The sequence below is a fragment of the Eublepharis macularius genome, chromosome 11 (assembly GCF_028583425.1).
Source record: "Eublepharis macularius isolate TG4126 chromosome 11, MPM_Emac_v1.0, whole genome shotgun sequence".
NCBI classification, from domain to species: domain Eukaryota; kingdom Metazoa; phylum Chordata; class Lepidosauria; order Squamata; family Eublepharidae; genus Eublepharis; species Eublepharis macularius.
In genome coordinates this window covers 25,158,933-25,182,659 of record NC_072800.1, presented here as the reverse complement: position 1 = coordinate 25,182,659, position 23,727 = coordinate 25,158,933, and the positions used below count along the sequence as shown (strand labels likewise).

The window sequence follows — 23,727 nt, the reverse complement described above, 5'->3', positions numbered from 1 at the left end:
CAATTCAGCCATTAAACTAAGAACATGGAAGACTCCATGTACTTTGTGCAACTATAAGAGGAGTACGATTACATTGTGAACCCTGTTGGACTGAGCTAGCTGCAACCATTAAGAGTTCCAGATGCCTATATCGAAGGAGGACCTTAGAAAGAAAATCAGCTTTTGTCAAGTATTTTAAATGTCTTTAAGGAAACATTTCAATTCAGAATGCTTTTCTTCAGGATATGTTGAATATTCCATGTAATGGTGAAAGGCCTTCACAATCACTACCTGATAACCTTTACATGATTCCTTTGTCACTTTTGTAAACTTTCAAGGTATCAACTTGAAGTCAGGTTTTTCCTGAGGATTTACCCACAATACTGAAATATACTGAGCCCCGTGGCGCAGAGTGGTAAGCTGCAGTACTGCAGTTGAAGTTCTGCTCACGACCCAAGTTCGATCCCGGTAGAAGCCGGGTTCAGGTAGCTGGCTCAAGGTCGACTCAGCCTTCCATCCTTCTGAGGTCGGTAAAATGAGTACCCAGTTTCCTGGGGGTAAAGTGTAGACGACTGGGGAAGGCAATGGCAAACCACCCCGTAAAAAGTCTGCCAAGAAAATGTCGTGATGTGACTCCCCCCATGGGTCAGTAATGACTCGGTGCTTGCACAGTAAATTTACCTTTACTGAAATATAAATTTTGATGGTAGTACAGTCCAATGAAATCAATGGGCCTTCATTTCAAGAAAGGTGCTGAGAGCCAAACAGCATACTTTAGATGATATAACTCAGTGAGACTGACCCACATGCCATACCACAGGGGTTTTCAGATAATGCTTTGTAGAACACTGGCATTCCTTTCAAGGTCATCAGGATTTCCACAGTGAGATCTTTAATGGTGAGTAAACTTTCTCAAAAGAATGTTTTCCCGCCTCTACAGAGCTCCCACAGAAATGCATGGTTATAGGCGAGAACTGGGCACATTCTAGAGTCCCAATGATGTTCAATTGATGATACATTCCCAAACATACCCTGAATTGCTGTAAAACTATTTTGCTTCTGTTCCCAGTTCTTTGGTTTCAACCCCATGCTTTGTAAACTATTACATTTTCTGAACGCCATAAAACACTATGAGAATTTTTCTATCAGAAGACCATCATTCTGTCACAAAAAATGGAAAGTCTAGTTCTCAATAAACAAAAAAGTAAAATTCTCATGGCTTTTCGTTTTAATCAAATTTCTTATCCCTCACCTTTTCTTAAAATTTAGCTCTATAAAGTATATCAGCAGGCCATAAAGATTTTAGTAATAAAAACTAGACCATTTAAAAATGAAATAGGATCCCACATTCTTGCAGACATCTGAGGGTTATAATGGTTCAACATCAATATCAATGGTTCAGTATCCCATTGAGTCAAACTGTAATTTCACCATGCGTGCATGCATCAGGAAACCACATCCAAATGCATCTTCCTGGCAATGAAACAGATGAGCGTAGTCTCTTCAGATATGGCAGTTTATGCCTCACACATGTGTACAACTGGTAGTATTAGACAGGGCTTTTTTTCAACGGGAACGTGGTGGAACGGAGTTCCAGCACCTCTTAAAAATGGTCACATGGCCGGTGGCCCTGCCCCCTGATCTCCAGACAGAGGGGAGTTGAGATTGCCCTCCCCCCTCTGTCTGGAGATCAGGGGGTGGGGCCACCAGCCATGTGACCATTTTCGCCGAGGGCAGTTTAAACTTTTAAAAACTTCCCCTTGTTCCAGCTGACCCAAAGTGACATCATTGTGCAGTCTTGAGTTCCACCACTGAGTTCCACCACCTCTTTTCCCAAAAAAAAAGCCCTGGTATTAGATCATAAAATAGGAAGCAGCCATGATTCTCAATGGACTGCTTCACACATGCATGCCCGATACCCCATTGGCTGTGATATCCTATGTCAGTGATGGCGAACCTTTTTGAGCCCGAGTGCCCAAACTGCAACACAAAACCAACTTATTTATTTCAAAGTGCCAGCACTGCAATTAAACATGAATACTGAGGTTTTAGTTAAGAAAAAACAACTCATACAGTTGTCCCAACTAATTTAACATCTCTCTCTCTCTCTCTCTCTCTCAGGAGCCATGAATGAAAGTACAGCAAGTTAAATCAAAGCAGTTTGCCCTTCTTTAGACCAGCAGCCCTGCTTGCAAGCACTCTCTGTCTCTCCCTCTCTCTCTCCCTCACTCAAGAGACACGACTGAAAGTAAAGCAAGTTAAATCAAAGCAGTTTGCCCTTCTTTAGACCAGCAGCCCTGCTTGCAAGTGCTCTCTCTCTCTCACTCACTCAAGAGCCAACTGAAAGTAAAGCAAGTTAAATCAAAGCAGTTTGCCCTTCTTTAGACCAGCAGCCCTGCTTGCAAGCACTCTCTCTCTCTCTCTCTCTCACTCAAGAGACATGACTGAAAGTAAAGCAAGTTAAATCAAAGCAGTTTGCCCTTCTTTAGACCAGCAGCCCTGCTTGCAAGCACTCTCTCTCTCTCTCTCGCTCAAGAGCCACGACTGAAAGTAAAGCAAGTTAAATCAAAGCAGCTTACTCTTCTTTAGAAAGCCAGCCCCAACAGCCTCGCTGCTGCCTCCACTTCCTGCTGCTAAAGAGACGGGCAGCAGGGAGGCAGCCTTGAGGAAATGGCATCACGTGGGCAGGGTCAAAACCCATGTGATCTCTGCTCAGAGCTACTGGAACACCGTTGCAGGCGTTCTGCCTCCAAAAAAAGCCCTGGTATTAGATCATAAAATAGGAAGCAGCCATGATTCTCAATGGACTGCTTCACACATGCATGCCCGATACCCCACTGGCTGTGATATCATATGTCAGTGATGGTGAACCTTTTTGAGCCCGAGTGTCCGGGGTCAGCAGCCCAGCCCCCGGACTTGCTGACAGGCAGAGGCAGGGGGAAGCCAGGAGGGAGGCAGCAGTTCAACTGCTCTGTCTGGCAAACAGAGCCAGAACCTGCCTACTCCAGGGGGAAGGGGCGAAAGGCCAAAGCCTCAGAAGGCTGGAGGGAGCAGGGAGAAGTCAGCTAGTCCCATCCCCCAGGGGGAAGAGAGGGGGCTAAACAGGCTAGAGAAAAAGGGCAAAGGCAGGGGGAATAGGGACCCAGCAACAGCCCAAACAGAGCCCTTACCTTCCAAGGAGGAGAAGCAGCCACTACAGCCCAGAGCCACACCCTGGCTAGAGCACAGCAGCCTGGCTCAGGAGGTGCCAGGAGCCAGGCCCCTCCAGGTGGAGCTGCCACAGGCATTCTGGGGGAGGAGATGGGCAGCCCTGCCCGGCATCAATGAGCAGACAGCCCAGAAGCCGGCTGGGGCAGCTCCTCGCGAGCAAGGCCAGGCATGCTCAGCAGCACAGAAGCTGGCTGGGGCAGCTCCTCGTGAGCAAGGCCAGGCATGCTCAGCAGCATAGAAGCTGGCTGGGGCAGCTCCTCGTGAGCAAGGCCAAGGAGACCTCAGCTGGGGATGGCTCGCATTCAACCACACCCTGCCAGCAAGGCAAGGAAGCCAAGAAGGGATTAGTGGTAGGAGGGAAACACCTGAGGGAAGGCACCGCTGTGCCAAGTCAGGAGAGGGAACAAGCCTAGAAGGAGGGCGGGGCAGAGAAAGGAAGCCCTATATAAGGTGGCTAGGAAGAGCTCTGAGGTGGTGGGGATGAGGAAGGAGTGATGGTGTGGAGTGACAGCAGAGCAGTGTGAGAGTGGAGGCTTGGAGGAGAGTTCTGGGAGGAGATGTTGGAGGACGCAGAGGGTAAGCAGGCCAGGTTGAGCAGGCCAGCGAGTGGACTGAGAGGGAGCCGGTGTGATGTAGACCGCCCCTCCTTCCACAAAGCAGGGTCCTGCAGCATACCTGGTGCCCCTCTGACATCAGGGCTGGCCCAGCTGGGGCCCCGCCCAGTGGTGGCAGCGACAAGCCCTGACACCGAGTGCCCAAACTGCAACACAAAACCAACTTATTTATTTCAAAGTGCCAGCACTGCAATTAAACCTGAATACTGAGGTTTTAGTTAAGAAAAAACAACTCATACAGTTGTCCCAACTAATTAACATCTCTCTCTCTCTCAGGAGCCATGAATGAAAGTAAAGCAAGTTAAATCAAAGCAGTTTGCCCTTCTTTAGACCAGCAGCCCTGCTTGCAAGCACTCTCTGTCTCTCCCTCTCTCTCTCCCTCACTCAAGAGACATGACTGAAAGTAAAGCAAGTTAAATCAAAGCAGCTTTACTCTTCTTTAGAAAGCCAGCCCCAACAGCCTCGCTGCTGCCTCCACTTCCTGCTGCTAAAGAGACGGGCAGCAGGGAGGCAGCCTTGAGGAAATGGCATCACGTGGGCAGGGCCAAAACCCATGTGATCTCTGCTCAGAGCTACTGGAACGCCGTTGCAGGCGTTCTGCCTCCAAATGAGCCCTGGACCTAGCGATCGGCAACTTGGCTCGCGTGCCCACAGAGAGGGCTCTGCATGCCAGCTGTGGCACACGTGCCATAGGTTCGCCATTGCTGTCCTATGTGAACGAGCCATCACAGACAGAACTTTTGTATCACCTGAAGTCAGCTCAAACAAGACTTTTCCAATGCAGTCATAAGTGATAAAAGATCAAGAGAAGTAAATGCGCATGTCACCCATGCCAAAGTCTTGAGCCTCAGCATACTTGACAAAAACCTACCACAAAATGCTGGATTCAAAGTGGCTGAGTTATGACCTTTCTGATATCCGTGTTTTGCTTCCTCATCATGCTATCTGGTCACTCAAGCTATTGATTGACATCTATTAAGAGGCCTTTGGGGTCTTATTACTCTGGTAAGTTACAGCATACCGCTGCTAATTCCCTTACTAAAGATTGCAGGCTATGAGCCAGATCTTTCCTTGGCTTCAAGCAACACAGTTCTGCTGGCATTAACAAAAAGTTTGCACCAACTGTGGACCTGACCAAATAAACTGGAGAGCATTGCCTCTCATACAGACTATTTCCCCACCATGTAGTGCAGGAATGCCCCGATCTGGATAACCCAGGCAAGCCCAGTCTCATCAGATCATGGAAGCTAAGCTGGGTCGGCCTTGGTTAGTAATTGGATGGGAGACCTCCAACAAAGACCAGGGTTATAGAGGCAGGCAATGGCAAACCACCTCTGTTAGTCTCTTGCCATAAAAACCCCACCAGGGATCACCGTAAGTCACTTATGACTTGACAGCACTCCCCACTCCACTCCAGCGCAGGAATAATAGGAACTCAGCTGCTTTACCACTGAGCAGCACAGTAAATGCATGAAGGTGCAGTTGTACTTTCCACATATATGTATGTGTGTGTTAGGTGCTGTCAAGTCTCAGCTGTTTTATGGTGACCCCCTCCTGGGGTTTTCAAGGCAAGAGATGTTCAGAGGTGGTTTGTCATAGCCTACCTTTGTCTAGCAGCCCTGGACTTCCTTGGTGGTCTCCCATCCAAATACTAACCAGGGCCATCCTTTCTTAGCTGTTAAGATCTGATGAGACTGGACTAGCCTGGGCCATCCAGGTCAGGAATGGCAATTCTTGGTCCCCACATACACAGAACAGCAAATAGAATCACCTCCTCTATAGAAGCCAGTATAAGTCCTCTCTGTCCCACACTTGTAGTGTAATCCTAAGCAGAGTTCTGCCTAAGAACCATCACAGACCATTTTTATGCTGGTCGGCCAATATAATAATAGAATCATAGGGTTGGAAGGTACCTTCAGGGTCATCTAGTCCAACCCCCTGCACAATGCAGGAAATTTACAACTACCTCCCTCCACCACCACCACACACACAGTGATCCCTGCTCTATGCCAGAAGATAGTAAAACACCTCCAGGATCCCTGGCCAAACTGGCCTGGAGGAAATTGCTTCCTGACCCCAAAGTGGCGATCAGCATTACCCTGGGTTCGTAAGAAGAGGCCACGAGAACTAAGCACTGATGTAACCCTTCCTGCCCTCCCTCTCATAGCAGTAGTAGTAGAATCGTTTTATTGCATATGGCCACTGGCCTTCACAATATCAAAACACTCTCAAATATCAAAATAATACATTATCAAATAGTCAGGTGATCAAACACTTCAGAACCACATAAAACACCCTGCTAATAAAACCATCTAAGATCAATCACATTGAGTCAATGGCTAATTCCTTTGCTCTAATCTTCCTAGCAGCTAAAGCAAAAAGCGCCAGTCTTAATGAAATGAAAGAATCCTTGTCTGAAAGCATCGTAACAATCTTATCAGAATCAGACAGATCTGATCGTGTGATCTGCCTAGGTTAACAGAATCAGCATTGCTGTCAGATGGCAATAATAGCCTCTGCTTAAAAACCTCCAAAAAGAGAGCCCACCACCTCCCAAGGAAGCCTGTTCCACTGGTGGGCATGCAGCCCATTCACTCCTAGTTGAGGCCCTTCCAGACGTATAAAATGGTCGTTCTTCTCTATCAACTCCAGCGTGCGGAAAACAATGCACTGACTGTGCCCAGAGTAGAGAAAGAATGACCCAAACTTGAAATGAACAACCCAATGACCAAATGAAGGCAGTAATTCCTTTGGGCTGTTCTGCACATTGTTCATCATGCAGTTCAGTGCGCATTGTGAGCAGGACTGCGCCCTTTGTGTGTAGCCACTTCAAATATGATGGTATCTCTCTCAAGAACCAGCATGTGTACAACAAAAATGTAAACAAATTACTAGCTGTCTATTAAAAATGACAGTTTTATCAACAGCATGAATAATAATGACAACAATAATAACAACAACATTCAATTTATATACCGCCCTTCAGGACAACTTAACGCCCACTCAGAGCGGTTTACAAAGTATGATATTTATTATCCTCACGACAATCACCCTGTGAGGTGGGTGGGGCTGATAGAGCTCTGAGAAGCTGTGACTGACCCAAGGTCCCCCAGCTGGCTTCAAACGGAGGAGCGGGGAATCACACCCAGTTCTCCAGATCGGAGTCCCATGCTCTTAACCACTACAGCAAACTGGCTCGCAAAGGACCGATTTGGTAAGAAGGATATTATGTTTTGACTTATAAGAGACTATGCAAACTCTGTCCCTTTACAAAAACTTACCTCAGGCTAAACATATTCCCCAACTAAGCTTTGAGGGTTTAAAAACGACTGAGCCCACCCATTTTTATAGGCTGAAAAATATCTGTTAATACACTCAGAGCTAGTGGTGTGAAAGCTGAGTTGAATTGTCACTGGGCAGACTCAAGGTACAAATCCTCATGCAGCCATGAAGCTCACTGCATAATTTCAGGACATCATTGTCTCTCAACCTAACTCATGGGATAGCTGAGGTGATAAAATGGAGAAGAGAACAGTGCATACTGGAGCAAGGGCAGGGTAAAAGTGTATACCCTACACAGCATTAGCCTCTTTTATAGTGTCAAATTAATTAAACAGGGAGTTTTCTTCTTTGGAAATTCAAACAGACATATGATACAACCCTCATTTAACTACATTTATTACCACCACTTACAAATATGTTGGTTATTATAGGTCACAAATTTGTTGCTCTAAATTCTGATGCAAGTACATTATGGTTCTATTTTTGTGTCCAGATGTGGTTTCTGTTTGTTAAAAGAACCCCCAGACTATGGCAAAGCTGCAGCTTCGATAAGGGAGTGACACATTCTGGAATGAGTCATCTTTAAAATGGAAAGGCCAGTTTCATAGGCCTAAGTGGCAGAATATTTTCACAGAGCTGTGAATGCTCTGATATAAGATGCAGAAACTTCAAGTAAAAAAGGACATCAGAGCTCGGCTGCTTACTAATCTGAAAAGCAACGAAGAATGCATAGCTCATCCAACTTACAGCTCAGAGCCAGATTTTTAGCAGGGAAAGCTACACAGCTTTTACAGTTTATTCCAATTTTATATGTCACTCTGGTTTTCGGCAGTTATTGCCTTCTATTTTTTTAAAAAATCCTCTGCAGCGCGGGTGGCCTCCCAGCCTCCCAAGGCAGGCAAAAGGCAGTGCGGGTGGCTGGGAGGCCACCTGCGCCGTTCGCCTTTCCCCAGGCGCGCTCCCGGGGCTGGCAGTGCGCTCCCGGGGCTGGCAGCTGTGCCCGGTGCCCCCTCTTTGGCAGCGCCAGGGGCAGACTACCCCCCCTGCCCCCCTGTCGATCCGGCTCTGCCAAACGGTTTCTTCCATTGTTGGCAAGGGAACAATGTACTAATACCATCATTTCTGTCTGTTTTTCTTGAATCCTTCATAGATTTGTTTTTTCTCACAGGCTCCATTTGAGCAGGTATACAGAACATTTCATTCTTAGTCTTTTCATACTACAGTTCATACGGCTGCCTGTCCTGAAATGAACAATCTCCCACCTGTTAGTCCCTTCCATCTATCTTTGGGTCTGGGCTGGTGGGAGAACACCAGGTGGGGGTAGGGGAAATGACATACTATACAGTCTCTAGAGCACAGCTGATATCCAGATTTTACATCAGTGCCTCTTGCAATGCCATGTCTACCTGTTGCACTGCCCTATAAGCTTCAGGAGTGCCAGGTGGTGATTTGGTATCCTAATTTGAGGGTTGGTTGCCCAAAAGGATGTTTTTTCACTGCTCGCATCTTCATTGATTTTGTGCATGTGTATGTGCCGTCAAGTTGCAACTGACTTAGGATGACCCCAGCAAGGGGCTTTCAAGACAAGTCATCCTCTGCAGAGCCATCCAAGTACAGATCCAGCTTATCTTCCGAGATCTGATGAATCAACCTATACCATGCTGCCTCCCCATTTTGTTTTCTTAGAAACATCCACTTATAACTAGTATAATGAGAGGACTCCATGTATTTAATTGTAAGAAGCAGCGTTAAAGAAACTCTCTCGTACAAAAGCCCAGGTCTGAAAATATGACTCAAAAGGAAAAAGAGTGGATGCTAAAAATTCTTCAAGGATTCTCACTGCCCTACAATTTATTTGTCATTTAATACACACAAACGTACCTGAACTGCATATGTGATCATTAAAAAAATCATACCTCTTGCCTCTTGAAGTTTTGAACATACTCTTCAAATTGTTCGTCTTTAGTTTCATCAGCTTTTCCTAGCTTCTGAAGTACCTGCATTGGAAAAGAGGGAGGGCAAAAAAAATTACTCCTGGGCAGAATTATTCATGATCTCAATTGAACAATATTTTTGCTTTAACTCCCTATATTCATTGCCTTGCAGTTTTAATTCATTATCCTCTAGGTGCGGTATGCACCATAATGGAAAACTGACCTCTAATTCACACCCATGACTCTCCAGTTTGAAAACCAACACATCAAAACCCTCAAAGCTCATAGCCATTTTATGTGCTTGTGTGGGCGGCTGAAATCAGTTGCCGAAGGGGTAAGGGTCAAAGAGCAATCCCAAAGACCATATTTTAGCAAACAGTGGGAGAGATTAGGAGCAACAATAAACCTCTGTGCTGGCCCATACAAAACCTAGCTTCATTAAGGCTTCTCCATTTTATGGTTCGTTATACAAGACAGCAATAAACATGATCCTAATTTGGTGTGGAATGTAACATACTGTAATGGAGTAGTGGTGAAATCTTTGACATCTAATGAAGCATGAAATCATTATCTAGAAACGCAGTTTTGACAGTAATAATGACACCATTTTCTCTCCCTTGGGTTTTTTTGGTCTGTTTACATTAAGAGAAGATGAGGGAGGAGAGAAGAGAGAAAGAACAAAGTGGTAGAACATAATGGAGAAGAAAGACAGGAACACATGGGTTAAAATCAAAAGTGGTTCCCTAGATTGCAAGATGGGGTTCAATGACAATTCTTGGTCTGTCAAGGTTGAAGGCTATAGATTTAAACAATTAAGTAACTTCTAAAAGTTCCTGGAAGCTGTTCAGTATTTAATGAAAGTAAAAGCAGGTGCCATTTAAGACAGATTTCTTTCTATAATTGATGGAATGTTAAGGGACAATTATGGTCTTTTGAAGGGTTTTAAAGATATTAAGTAAGAAGATATAGTTAAGATCTTTACCAATAACGAGACAACAACTATAGTATAGAAATAATGTGATAATAATAATGGGGGGTTGCAGTGCTGTTGGAAGTCAACATGGAAAAGGGGGAGGGGAGGGGTGGGGAAATATAACTGTGGGAAATTAAATGAATTGTACATGTATTTTAATTTGATTGTATTGACCCATTCAATAAAAAAATTATTAACAAAAAAAAAGAAAAGACAGATTTCTTTCTATAATCACGAATATATACTTTAAAGAACACACACACACAACCTGTCACCTTGCTATGCTAAAAATGTATTCTCATTATTAGGTTGAAAACACCTAATCATTCTCACACCCAACCAAGTTCTTGGCTGATCTCTGGTCACACTATATGTGAAAAACAGATGCCCTCATAAAATCTAACAGCATTAGGACGAAGTTATTAGGGACATGGTAGCCTCCTCCTGACATGATCGTAAGCTTTTCATTTTTCACGTTCATTTGTAACATTTTCACAGCGGTTGACTACAATGAACTGTCCTATATATGTCAGGCTATGGATGACAGGATATGGAAGACAGGTCCCTGTACCATTGCAACAAGAAGTCCAAGCTCTTGGTTAAATGATTTTATTCAGAAATCCAGTTTTTTCCATATATATATATCCATAGGTTTACTCAGAGGCAAGAAAGTATCCAAGCAGTACATGCTTCCTTGATAGGAATAGAGACTTGAGGAAAATACAGTTCGAAATACTCAAATATTTCCCCCTCCCCTCCCATATAGACCACAGAATTGCGCGGGAAGGAGTCTGGGAACTTCTGGAGTTTAGCTGGACAGGACAAAAAGGCATACAGAGAAACGACAACATTTCAGACAGGGCAAGGTCATTTCAGTGAACTTCAAAGAAAGATAACACAGCTGTGTTCTCGGGCTGGTAGAGGGAGAGAAATGAAAGTAATGATTAAAGCATTTGTAATCTGAAATCAAGGCACAGCATTAGCAATGGTGCAACACTTAAGACAATGACATGGGTGCAGGGATGCAGACATGACAATATATGAGTAGCAGCCAATGAAATGGAACATGGGTAGGAGAATGATGGCTTCATGTTTTATAGTACAAAACGTTAACAGGAATAGAAAAGAGGAGACATAGGCCACAGTCACTCTGGGCCACTCTGGGCCACAGTCACCTCCCACAGCCATATGCACACTTTTGCAGATTATATCATAAGCACAAAAGAAGGAAGATTAAGTTTCCCTTACGAAACCAGATCATGTGTCTCCAGCTGTTTACAAAATGCAAGTCAAAGGCCTGTGAAGCCTCAATTTGTCATGTGGCTGTGGAAGGAAAGAAGGGGAGGTGTCTGGCCTTTCAGTCTCAACTTGGTTTCATTAGATTCTGCTCTGTGAGTAGCATTTTAAAAGATGAGAAAGTATTTTGAAGTCCCCCCCCCTTTAAAATGCTAATAATAAAGCAGGGGGCCTGGCTTCGAACAGTTAAACTGTCTGGAGGTTATAGGGTTAAAAACCCCTCTACTTCCCCTGTATGGACCAGGAGGTGCCCACACCTCCAATTCACATTTTATAGACCAGCAGAAATGCTGATCTTTGTCTCGTCTCTTTTAGCCCTTCAGCTCTTCAGCCTGGTACATTTGAGAGGGACTAAAACTCCCTCTCCTGCCTAAGATGGAGATGAAGAAAGAGAATACTTAAGAGACAGAGGAAAAGATACAGACAGGGAAAAACACAGACTGGAAAAAGAGAAATAGTGTGGCACGAAAGAATTTTTAGCAGCCAGAAGGAAAGGCAATACAGAGAAATGTACAGCTGTTGACAGAAAACACAGCAATAGAGCATACAGTGAAAACCTGAAGTAAGGAGGAACTAAAACTGTAGGAAACGTGGATCTGAAAAACCGTGTGGAATAAAGAAAAACATAAGGGCCAAACAGGCATTGCAGTCAACATGATGAACAATACGGTCCTCCATATCTGCCCATGTTCTGTGCACCTCTCATCTTTCTCTTGCATTACAATCAAAGGTTATTTGGATTCCCTTCAGGCTGGCCAAGGGCTGCATGAGTCAGCACACGCTGTGCCTTCATTAACGAGTCTGCTTAACGAACAGCAGTTGTTCAGATCTCTACACACACACACACAAATGAACTGAAGCCCTTCTAAGGCTCCGTACTCAACATTGCTTTGGCAACATGGGAGCAGCTACGGTGCGGGTTATTTTTCACACCACTAGAAGCCCTGGACCTCAAGGGAGGCGCAGATCACATTGTGAGTAACTCCTCCTCCTCACATCAATGTCAACACTTGGGGATTGCAGCATGGACACATCTCACGTGTCCCTCATATTATCTGGAGATGAGAGTAATGAGAGTACTAAGCCTTTGTGAGAGGAATTCACAATTTCCCTTTCCAGTTCCCCTTTTTAAAAAAATTGCACACACCCCTTTCTCTGCATGAGATTCACGTCCAGTTGCACCTTAAAGACCAACTAGATTTCCAGGATATGAGCTTTCAAGAGACAAAGCTCCCTTCATCACACACAAGCTTGTATCTGATGAAGGGAGCTTTGACTCTCAAAAGCTCATACCTTGAAAATCCGGTTGGTCTTTTAAGTGCTACTGGACCCAACGTATGCAGCAAAGACACTCTTAACTGGAAGATGGGAGAAAGCAAGCAGCCAGAAATCTTTCCTTCCTGGGATTGAAGACTGGGAGACGGAAATGAGTATTAGAAGCAATTTTCAGCTACCAACACCTGTATCAGCTACAGATGGAAGTTCTGCCTTCTCTTTGTCTCCATGGGTTTATATAGGCAAATAGGGAGCTTGATTCTATTATTATCCTTATTTATAGTGTATATTCGATGGTGCTGCTTCCCCCTAGATTAGCCTTTTCCTTTGCAAGCAACCTGAATTTCCTAAATTGGCCTCTGAAACAAAGTGGGATCATATAAACATTAAACAAGGAAATATACTGCCAGGGAAATGGGGAGCAATACACTTTCTTATCCCTTCAGACATCAACTTCCTATGTCAGCAGGCACCCCTTCTGTGAGGTAAAGTTCGGTTGGTGCAGATATGTTCCACACTGCTTGCTCACCATCACCCCACACAAAGGCAAACACAGCCCCAGGGCTACTGAAGCACAGGGCAAGGACTGCCACGACAACCAAGCCGTGTGAACCTGCCCTTCGGTTTGGTCCCCCACCCGCCTCTGCTGCTTTATAATTACTCTCATTTTTAAATATGTACAGGGCTTTTTTTCTGGGAAAAGAGGTGGTGGAACTCAGTGGGTTGCCCTCGGAGAAAATGGTCACATGGCTGGTGGCCCCGCCCCCTGAACTCCAGACAGAGGGGAGCTTAGATTGCCCTCCGCGCCACCGAGCGGCGTGGAGGGCAATCTAAACGCCCCTCTGGCTGGAGATCAGGGGGCGGGGCCACCAGCCATGTGACCATTTTCAAGAGGTTCCGGAACTCCGTTCCACCATGTTCCAGCTCAAAAAAAGCCCTGAATATGTACAAGTTCAAGCAGCACCACTTTCAAGTGATCAGCATGTCGAGCCATGCACTGGCTTGTCTTTCCTGCATAGAAGCAAAGCTCAGAATAATACCACAGCACAAGTTCAACCTTCCCTAAGAATCCATCAAACTCAGGCTGTCACTGAGAAAACAATCAATAGGGGTACTGTGCATGACTCCAAGTAGGAGTACTAAATTGGTCTGCATGAGAGAGCAAGTTAAACAGATTTTATTCTCAGTGTGTGCTGGGGTGGCAACAACGTACAATATTGAAGGACTTCAAATCTGTAAGGACAACCAATTCTGAATTCTGAGGACTAATGTTACACGGGAGGGAGTTCTGTGACAGGAATTCAAGATGTGCTATTTGCTCTTAAGAAACAGCCACAGATGGCCCACTATCACGGCCATCTGTTAACTATTCTCTCTATCTGTTTTCCAATCCAAAATGAAACCTCCAAGCTGTTTTGCCAGCCAGGGGGTGGGGATTTATTTGGCCACATCAGCCCCAATTTCCTGTCGCAGAGGAACTGTGGAATAGGAGAAAAAATGGCTTTCCATATAGTGATGCTCAAGACCACAGAGACTAGGGGAGAAAGCCTAGAAAGTCACCCCAAAGTGACATGACATCCTCCCCAAATTCCACTCTCATAAGCCATGACCTCCAAATTTCCTGGCATTTGCCAGTGTAGTGTTGAGAAGCCCATTTTAAACCATTCTCCTTGATTCTGTATTATGTTTACAACAACCTTGAGAGGTAGATTAGGCTGAGTGTGTGTGACTGACTCAAAATCATCCAGTGAGCTTATACCACAGAGTGGGGATTTGAACCTGAGTCTCCCACATCCTACTCTGAAACTCTACTCACTACACTACACTTACTTTTATGGGGACGGGGGCTGCTGTTGAATAGCAGCATGCAGCCAAACTTGGGTGAGCCATGCAAGTCATGTGGTATCAAATTGTCTGATGGTTGATTCTGGAACTGGGCCCAATGAGCCCTCCCTCAAAGACCAAAACAGCCCTGGAATGGGTCCTGTCCCTTCCTCCAGCTGACAGAAACGAAATCTGAAATACTGGCTAAACTGTTACTGTTGCCTAGTAATAACCACTGTGGGCATCTGGTTAAAGCTACAGGCATTCCTCTTATCATTTTGGACCTTTTAAACCCCCAATGTATTTTTTTTTAGATTTCAGATTTTTCTGCAAAACTGGGGCATTTTTCAGGTGCGTAGAAAGATCTTGTCCGTTTGTGGTTCCAGTCTCCAGATTTAAGTCTCCTCAGATCAGGACCACTTGGGCATTAGCATATGGGCTGGAATTTTTTGGTCCTTCATCAATTTGGATTATATCCAGGAATCTAACAATTAGTGAGGTATTGCCGTAGTATGTGGCATGTTCCAAATAGTGCCGCAAATGGTGATTGTCCAATCGTTATTCTGTCTATGCTGATATTGCCTAGATGTTTAGTTAGTCCTTTTAGAATTGCACCTAGTGCTTCCATCACTACTGGAATAACCTTTGTAGGTTTCTCCCTGAGAAGATAAACTTCACATCTTAGATTTTGATATTTTGTTACCTTTTCAATCTTTTTCTTCAATTTGACTGTCACCTGGTATTGTCACATCGATCAGTTTGACCTTCTTACTTTCAACCACAATAATATCCAGAGTATTATGCTCTACATTTTTATCTTTTTGGATTTTGAAACCGCACAAGATCTTAACTTTTTCATTTTCAACAACTTTCTTGGGCTTATATCCCCATCAATATTTTGTGGATTGTAGCTGCTACTTTTTGCATAAATTCCAATGCAACATTGCATCTACTTTATTATTATTATTATTATTATTGATAATAATAATAATAATAATAATAATCCAATGCAACATTGCAGCTACTTTATTATTATTATTATTATTATTATTAGCAGCAGCAGCAGCAGCAGCAAGATACATACTTTTCAGCCTGTGGTTTTACATTAAAGAAGGAATCTATCCTTTTGGAACTGAAATAAACTGGGAGAGGGGAGAGAAGTATCTAAAAAGCTGGATGCACGGCTTAGGGAATCTTTACCACAGAGTCCTGCAAATAAACTGAGAAACCTGTAAGAGAAAGACAACGAAGTCTCTGGTATCCCTCAAGGAGCTGTGGTCAGATATAAAAGAGAGAAACTCTGTTCAGAGCTACGCACAATTAAATCCACTTTAAAAAGTCAAATGCATTCTGGCAAGAAATATCTTTCGTTTCCCATTTTATGCCACAGCCTTGTGGCACATAATTAAATGAAGAATACGCTGGTTTCTCCAGTTCTTCTGAAAACATGGTGGTAACAGAAAAAGCAGTGTAATGCACTTGTAGCTACCCCAGTATTGTCTACTCTGGCCAGCGGTGGATCATCAGTGTTTCAGGAAGAGAAAGGTCTTTCTCATCACCTGCCACATATAGGGATCCCATTCTTCCGGTGGGGGTGAGGGATCTCCCACTCCCAGCCTTGGCCGGTGGGGGGAAAGGTGCAGGGAACAGGCCTGGAAGGCAAGGGACCTCCAGGTCAAGCACACAGTGGGCGCGCTCCCAGCAGGGCACAACAACATCACTTCTCCAAGTGACATCATTGTGCCCGGCAGCAGGCATGCTTCCACACTTTGCAGGGGCCAATCTGGGCCCCCAAGCAGGCTGAACTGGCCCCGCATGAAGCATGGGAGCATGCCTGTTGCCAGCATGATACCATCACTTCCCAGAAATGATGTCATTGCGTCAGAGTCAGGAGCACCTGAGAGATTCAACCTCCTGGATCCCCCCACTCTCACTGGAAGGGTATGGGCACCTGGTAACCCTAGTTACATGAGATCTCTTAATTCCTTGCCAGATTTCCCACTAGTCCCAGAGGGTAAGTCCCCAAGCAAGAGTTTGTTTGGGGCATCTAAATTACAGATCACTGCTAGCAAAGAAATCATCTTTTTTCTCAAAAAGTGTGGGCCCTTTCTTTTCTGGAAAACACGGTGACAGAACCATGCCTGAACATGATGGGAAAGATACCACTAAAGCAGTTCCTGGCATGATAAAAAAATTCTAATAAAATAAAATAAAAATTACAGAAAGCAAAATTATATACAAGCCAATTATGATTCATCAACCTGAGTCCTTTGGGAGAGACAACACAAGCACATTCTGTATTTACTAAGCATCTTTTGTATTCAACACATCTTCTGCTGCAAGAACATGTGGTCCTTTGGGAGCACTAATCTAAGAGAAGAAAAAAATCAGAAAGTTGAAGGTTCAGAAAAAGGGAGGCAAAACAGGGTTGAGAACAAGAGAACTCTTGTACAACTCCCAGCTGTTACAGAGCAATATCTGAACTGTTACCTCTTCCTTTCGGCACTTTGGGCTATCGTTTCCAAAATGGCAAAATCTCTCCCACCCCCCACAACCCGCCCCCCACTAAACAAAACCTGGTTCAAGAAAGTAAACCTTTCAACATCCTCATTTAACCAAAGCTTTAGTACTGATGCCATCTTTTCACTCCAGAAATATATTTCAGTATTGCTCCCAGAACAATTCTGTATTTGGAATTGCTGTACTTAACTGGGGGAACGGTTGCACATTTTTATAGTTGACATATTTAAGCCCTAACCCTCGACCAAATGGTTCTGAGGACATAATGAAATCCACAGCAGAAAATCAGTACAATAACACTATCAAAACAATAAAACATCCCAATTCAGTAGCATCCAGAAAACAGTATTAAAAACATTAAGTTACAGAAACATGTGAAACCATCCAGCATGGAAACTAGCTTGTCAGTTCAGTAGCACACCATTCCTGGACATTGTGCAATGTTTCTAATCATTCAGGAGCTCACATAATGTGAAACCAGAGTTTAGTTAAACTAAGAGCTAAGCTACAAGAGACGAATTACACGAGGAGGAGCACATGAAGGGAGTCGCAGTGTTAGCTGGGAAGCTGAGTTTTAAAAGAGATCAGAAGGCTTTGTTAATTTCCCCTCTCTACAGAGTCAGGGAGATCCTTGATCATGTTTATTTATTTCCTCTTCGCCTCTTAGAAGGGGAGATGAAACTGACAGAGCCTTTGGGAGACAAAGAGGAAATTAACAAGCCCTCTGAGCAGCAATCTCCCTGCTCTGTAGAGAGGGGAAACTAACAAAGACTTCTGATCTCTTTTAAAACAGCTTCCCCGACTAACATTGCGACTCCCTTCACATGTTCCTCCTTGTGTAATTCATCTCTTGTAGTTTGGCTCTAACTATGGTTAGGGCAACTATTTGAATGCAAGCTTCTTCATTAACAATGGTTTTATAAGCTCCATCAAGTCAGGAGTTACAGTCATGGTTTAAAATTGCCTATTTACCAAAGTGAAAATGCAGTCCTGAGTAGAGTTACAAACTTCTGAGTGCATTAAAGTCAATGGGCTTAAAACAGATGTAACTTAATTTAGGCTAGTACCATTAGTCTTCACTATTATTCCACATGATGTATGAATGCAGACATCTTCACTGAATTGTGGCTTTAATCCGGAAGCCTTCCTTGGTCACTCCTTGGCTATAGAAAACCCTGGTTACAGCTAGAGTTGTTAAAAGGAATTGTCTTCATGCCTCTTTACCCAATTACTTCCTGAAATCCAACAATCTGTTTCTTTTCCTCATTTTAGGAATCTAAAGTCTGTTTTTCAACATTTTAAAATTGTAATTTGCAGGGCTTTTTTCTGGGAAAAGAGGTGGTGGAACTCAGTGGGTTGCCAGCACAGGGAGCAACTCTTGGTGGGAGGTGGTGCCCCTGGTACCACATGCATGTGCGCAAAGTGCGTGCATGGTCCCAGGACCACACAATGACATTACTTTGGGTCAGCTGGAACAAGGGGGAAGTTTTTAAAAGTTTAAATTGCCCCCAGTGAAAATGGTCACATGGCTGGTGGCCCCGCCCCCTGCTCTCCAGACAGAGGGGAGTTTAGATTGCCCTCCACGCCGCTGGAGCGGCGTGGAGGGCAATCTAAACTCCCCTCTGTCTGGGGAGCAGGGGGCGGGGCCACCAGCCATGTGGCCATTTTTAAGAGGTGCTGGAACTCCGTTCCACTGCGTTCCTGCTGAAAAAAAGCCCTGGTGATTTGTTTTTAACTTGTTAAGGCCTATGGCCACATACAATACATTCATCTGTCTGTCTGTTATTAGGAGTCTGTTTTGAATAATAAATTACATTTTGATCAAAAGAGAAATTCAAAGAGAGGAATTTCAGCATTTCATTCTGCAGACGCACAGAGGCAGACAGTGTCTTCCTTGGCCTCCTGCTAGAGCACTCTGTGGTGTATCACATTAAAATAAAACCCTGCAAACACTCAAGTTACAAAAGGGTGCATACTGGTGTAACAGAAAGGAGAAGTTCTTCTTTTGAAAGAGAGTAAGAGGAACCAATGGCTATAAGTAAAAAAGTGAATTTCAAAAACAAAATTTCAATCCCCATAACAATACTAGCAGCAATAGTGATTAAACTAGCATTTGTCTACAAAAACTAGGATTTGAGTGACCATCTGTTAGCCAAACCCAGGTTTACACTAACAAACACTAATTAAAATGAATCATAGTTTCACTTTATGTCTGAACTGAACCATAATCCAGAGAACCCTATCAATTATTATTATGAATTGGCTGCCACCTTTCTGTGAAATCACATTTTCTCTGAGTTCAGTGTTTTATTTGCTGTCTGGAACATCTTCCTACACCCACCAGTTCTGCCAATCTTACTCAAAAATCCACCAACAATATAATTCTTGTTTTTTTTAAAGGAGGTTTTGAGATGTACCAAACTCAACGATGCGTTTCTTGTACAAGCAGCCCTCCCACTCAAGTCTGTTAGGAATGTAAATTCTCATGGACCAAGACTCCATTAGAATGCATTCTCTTTCACTGCACTAAGAAAAAAACATTAAACATTAAAAACACTCAAATTAAAAAGAAGATATGTGAAAAGAGCTGAAGTTCTATCAGTGGACAGTTTTTACAGCATTCTGAAATGAAGAACCAACCGGCCTAACTTCTTGCATGCCGATCACACTAACACAGAAGGATCTGGGTCACAGAACATAATATCGGATGACAGCCCAAATTTAGGGTAAATTCTCTTAGCTTCTTGAGATTTAGCATTCTGATGTGCCGTAGATACGTCAGAATTGATTCCCATGTTATTTGTCCTTAATCACATTATCACAGTCATTTCACAAACAGTCTCATACAGAATGAGAAATTACAGAAACAAACCTTTGTCATGCACCGCAACCCCTAATGCATGGCATATGCATTAGCCTGCAACAAGAGTGACATTAAACTAATGCCAGAAATCGGTTCAAAGCAGTTAGTATGATAATATCAAATGATCAAATGCAAGCCAAGATCGCTCTACAGAGGATGGGAAGGGGGAGGAACACAGTTGCCGGCCAAACTGACCCCTTTCCAGATTCTTAACAGGATAATAAGACAAGACACTTGCCTTAGCGAAGCCATCTGCTCAGTCAGGATGTCCATACAATTGTGACCTCTTTCAGCATTAAAAGACTAATGGCCCATGAAGATGGTCCAAGGATTGCTTGCTATCCAAAATTCAGACCACACTTGTCATCAGTAGCGTATGTAGGGGGGAAGTATTTAAAAAGTCAGGGGGATGCCAATGTTACAACATTCTCCATAGCCTATATACATCTCTCTTATACAAGCAGAAACATTTAACTTTGGAACCAGTGCTATTTAATTTATTCATACATTCTCTGGAATTGGGGGTAAGCAGTACAGTGGCCAAGTTTATGAATGATATCCAATTACTCAGGATGGTGAAAACCAAGGTGGGCTGAGAAGAGCTCCAGGAAGATCTTTCTAAACTGAATGAGAGGGCAACAATGATGGGGTCTGAATTGGCAGAGACAGAGGGGGAAAGACCTTGGGGTACTAGTGGATAGTTTGATGAAAATGCTGACTGTGCAGTGACATTGAAAAAGATAGTCTCCATGCTGAGGATTATTACAAACAGAACTGAAAATAAAATGGCTAATATTGTAATTTTTGATTCCCCACTCCTCCACTCGAAGCCAGCTGGGTGACCTTGGGTCAGGCACAGCTTCTCAGACCTCTCTCAGCCCCACCCACCTCACAGGGTGATTGCTGAGAGGATAATATTAACATACTTTGTAAACCCCTCTGAGTGGGCGTTAAGTTGTCCTGAAGGGCGGTATATAACTCAAATGTTGTTGTTATAAGGTCCTATATAGATCTATAGAGTGGCCTCGTTTAGAATATTGAGCACAATTGTAGTTCTTGTATCTCAAAAAGGATATTGCAGAGCTGGAGAAAGCATAGAAGAAGGCAGTCAAAATGACTACGGAGATGAAGCACCTTTCCTATGAGATGATTAAGAGGAGACATGATAGAGGTTTATAAAATCATGCTTAGTGTACCATCAGTGAATAAAGAGAACCTTTTCTCTCCTAAAATAACTGAAGGCACCCGATGACGCTGATGGGTAATACATTCAGATAGACAAAAGGAGTATTTCTTTATTCAACAAGTGATTAAATTGTTGAATTCACTGCCAGGGGGATATACTGATGGCAGTAAGAGCAGATGGCTAAGAAGACAGATCCATTGATGGGTGATGAAATGCAGTCTCTATAACCAGAGGCAGCAAGCCTGTGTGAAAAGTAGGGTGGCCTGGCTCCCCTACCTGAAAAGCAGGGTGGGGGTCATGAGTGCTGACCATCCTCTTCTAGAGAGTAGAGGCAGGCAGGAACATGTGGCATGTAGGCTCTTAGAGAATTGGCCCTGCTGAGATGCTGTATCTTCTGGTTTAAACTGGAAGTGATGTCATTGGGCCTGCAGAGTCTGTGTGTATCATGCTCTAACCTTCCTCTGCCTGCACAGGGTTTGGTGATTTTCTTCTTCTTCTGTATTACATATGTAAGTACCTGTCTAAGCTCAAGGAACCAGTTTTATTTACTGTCTTTGCTATGAGTAGAAAAACAGAAGCTAGCAGCAGTTTCCAGGTAATGTTAAGGTTGCCATTGAACAGGGAATAAAGTAAAATCACTTCCTTCCCTTCTCTGCTGCTGCAAATCTCAAGCAGAAGACAAAGAGGCACTTGGACCCCATTCCTACTTGCCAGTGCAGCACCCCGTCCTGTGGTGCATATTGCTTGTCGGCAAATCTCACCGAGGCAGTTTTGGGCTACTTAGGGAAGGCAAGGAAAGAACCACTCCACCAATTCCTTCTGTGAATTCTGCCGACCCAATAACTGGAGAGGGCTGCAAGGTGTGACGGTGGGGAACCGAAGAAGTATTATTTCTCACCAAAACGAACAATGAGAAACACATCCATTTTGTACGACACCATCAAACTTTAACTGAATGTGAAATCAATAGTGGCAGGACAACTTGTACTTCTTTCATCATTCATGCTCTTCTCTTCAGTAAACCATAAAAGATAAGTTTGAGAGAAACAAACAGAAGAACTTCAGTTAACTACAAATTATTCCGATTTCATTTCAACTTCAAACCAGGAAAAAGTCTAAAACCTCATGACAAAAACCTAGTCCTTGTTAAGGAAGAAACTAACCATGAACGTTTTCACACGTCTTACCAGCCGCACAAAATTGCCCCAAACTCCCGGCATGATGGCGTCTTCCTGGCGCAATTTTCTGTTATGATTCCAGTTTGTGGTGCAAGTCGCGCCACAAACCAAACTCATGATGGGAAATCGCACCAGGAAGATGCTGTCAATCCAGGAGCTTTGTGTGGTTTTACACGGCTCGTAAGACGTGTGAAAACAACCCATGTGTGGAGCTATACCATTTCAGTTTGCCAGGTGGTGAGGTATGACACATTGGAAAATTCCTCCATCCGGGACATCACATTTCAAGGAGAAGGTAAGGGTAGAACTAGGGATATCAAAAATTTCACATCAAACATGTTCCACAGTCAAACTTACCTTGCCCAAGACATTACTTTTTTCAAGCGTTTGCCACAGACCCAATTCATGTTCCCTGAAGCCACACAGCAGCTGTGTGGAATGACTTTTTTTTCTTTTTAAATAAAGGAGAGTCCAAATGGGTTCAGACATGCTACCAGAAAGGGAGGAAGGGATCCTACCTCCTCCCAAGCTGTTTTTCCGCATGAAAATAATGTGGGAAGGGGGTTATTTCCCTGTTTTTGCTGCTCCACGTGGTGATGTATTTGTGCATGTGAAGCAGCAAAAATGAGGAAATAACCTTCCCCCAATGCTGTTTTCATGTGGGACACTGACTTGGGGCGGGGGAGGCAGGAGCCCTTTTTTCTTTAAAAGAAGCCATTCCTTGCAACTGCTCTGTGGCTGTGGGGAACATGAATTGAGTCTGTGGAAAGAAGTAATCTCTGCTTTGGCTCTCAGACACAAGCCAATCACGACTTGAATGCCTGACAAACAGGTTTGCATTGAGGTTTTTTTCCCCAAAACTGCACATGTGCTAAAATATTGCTGATCCAAACAGATCAGCAGCCATTAACGTTGCTAAGGACTACTTGGACACACACCAAATGTTGGCATTGTTGTTGCTTTAAATAAAAACACAGCTTTTCTTTCTAACTGGCTTATATGATTTCTGATTGATTTAACTGTCCATTTAAACAATCACCTGCTAGAGAGGGCAGTGGTGCAGCAAGGCGGGAGAGGCAAGACGTTAAATCAGGTTCTGTGGAAATGTGCATGCGGAAGGAATATGCTGAAGCAACCTGATAAACGGCACAACCACGTCAACAAGCAGAGAGATAGCCTGCCTAAAAACTGGCTGTTTGCCACTGAGCCAAACCGGCAGGTATTCCAACATCCCAAGGTGGAACTGTTCTCCTCAACATCTCATTTTCATCATGGAGGCATCTTTTGTTTATGGACTCCAAGAATCGTAACTTCTCTGGGCCAAGCTACACATGACGAATGACACTTGAACGGCAAGTGGATTGAGTGGAGGGCAAGTGAACAGGGAGAAATACACTTGCCATTCAAGTGTCATTCGTCATGTGTAGCTTGGCCCTCAGTCTCTAATACAACAAACTGCCAGTCCTCATAATTCAGCTCTCCTCCTCTGCCAACCCTGAATATCTTTTAAATGTCCCCCAAAACTTGTTTTATAAATCCAAGGGAAATCTACCCATAAGTTTACCAGAGTAACATTTCCAGGCAAACAGATCA

At 43.8% G+C, this 23,727-nt stretch overlaps 1 protein-coding gene across 1 annotated transcript in view; it reads right to left on the bottom strand.

The window, feature by feature from the left end:
- AMPH (amphiphysin) overlaps nucleotides 1–23,727 on the bottom strand; it is a 138,194-nt gene that overhangs the window by 73,714 nt on the left and 40,753 nt on the right. Inside the window, exon 2 of the mRNA XM_054991453.1 lies at nucleotides 9,002–9,082. Coding sequence (XP_054847428.1) covers nucleotides 9,002–9,082 — 81 coding nt within the window. The remainder of the gene's footprint in view (nucleotides 1–9,001; nucleotides 9,083–23,727) is intronic.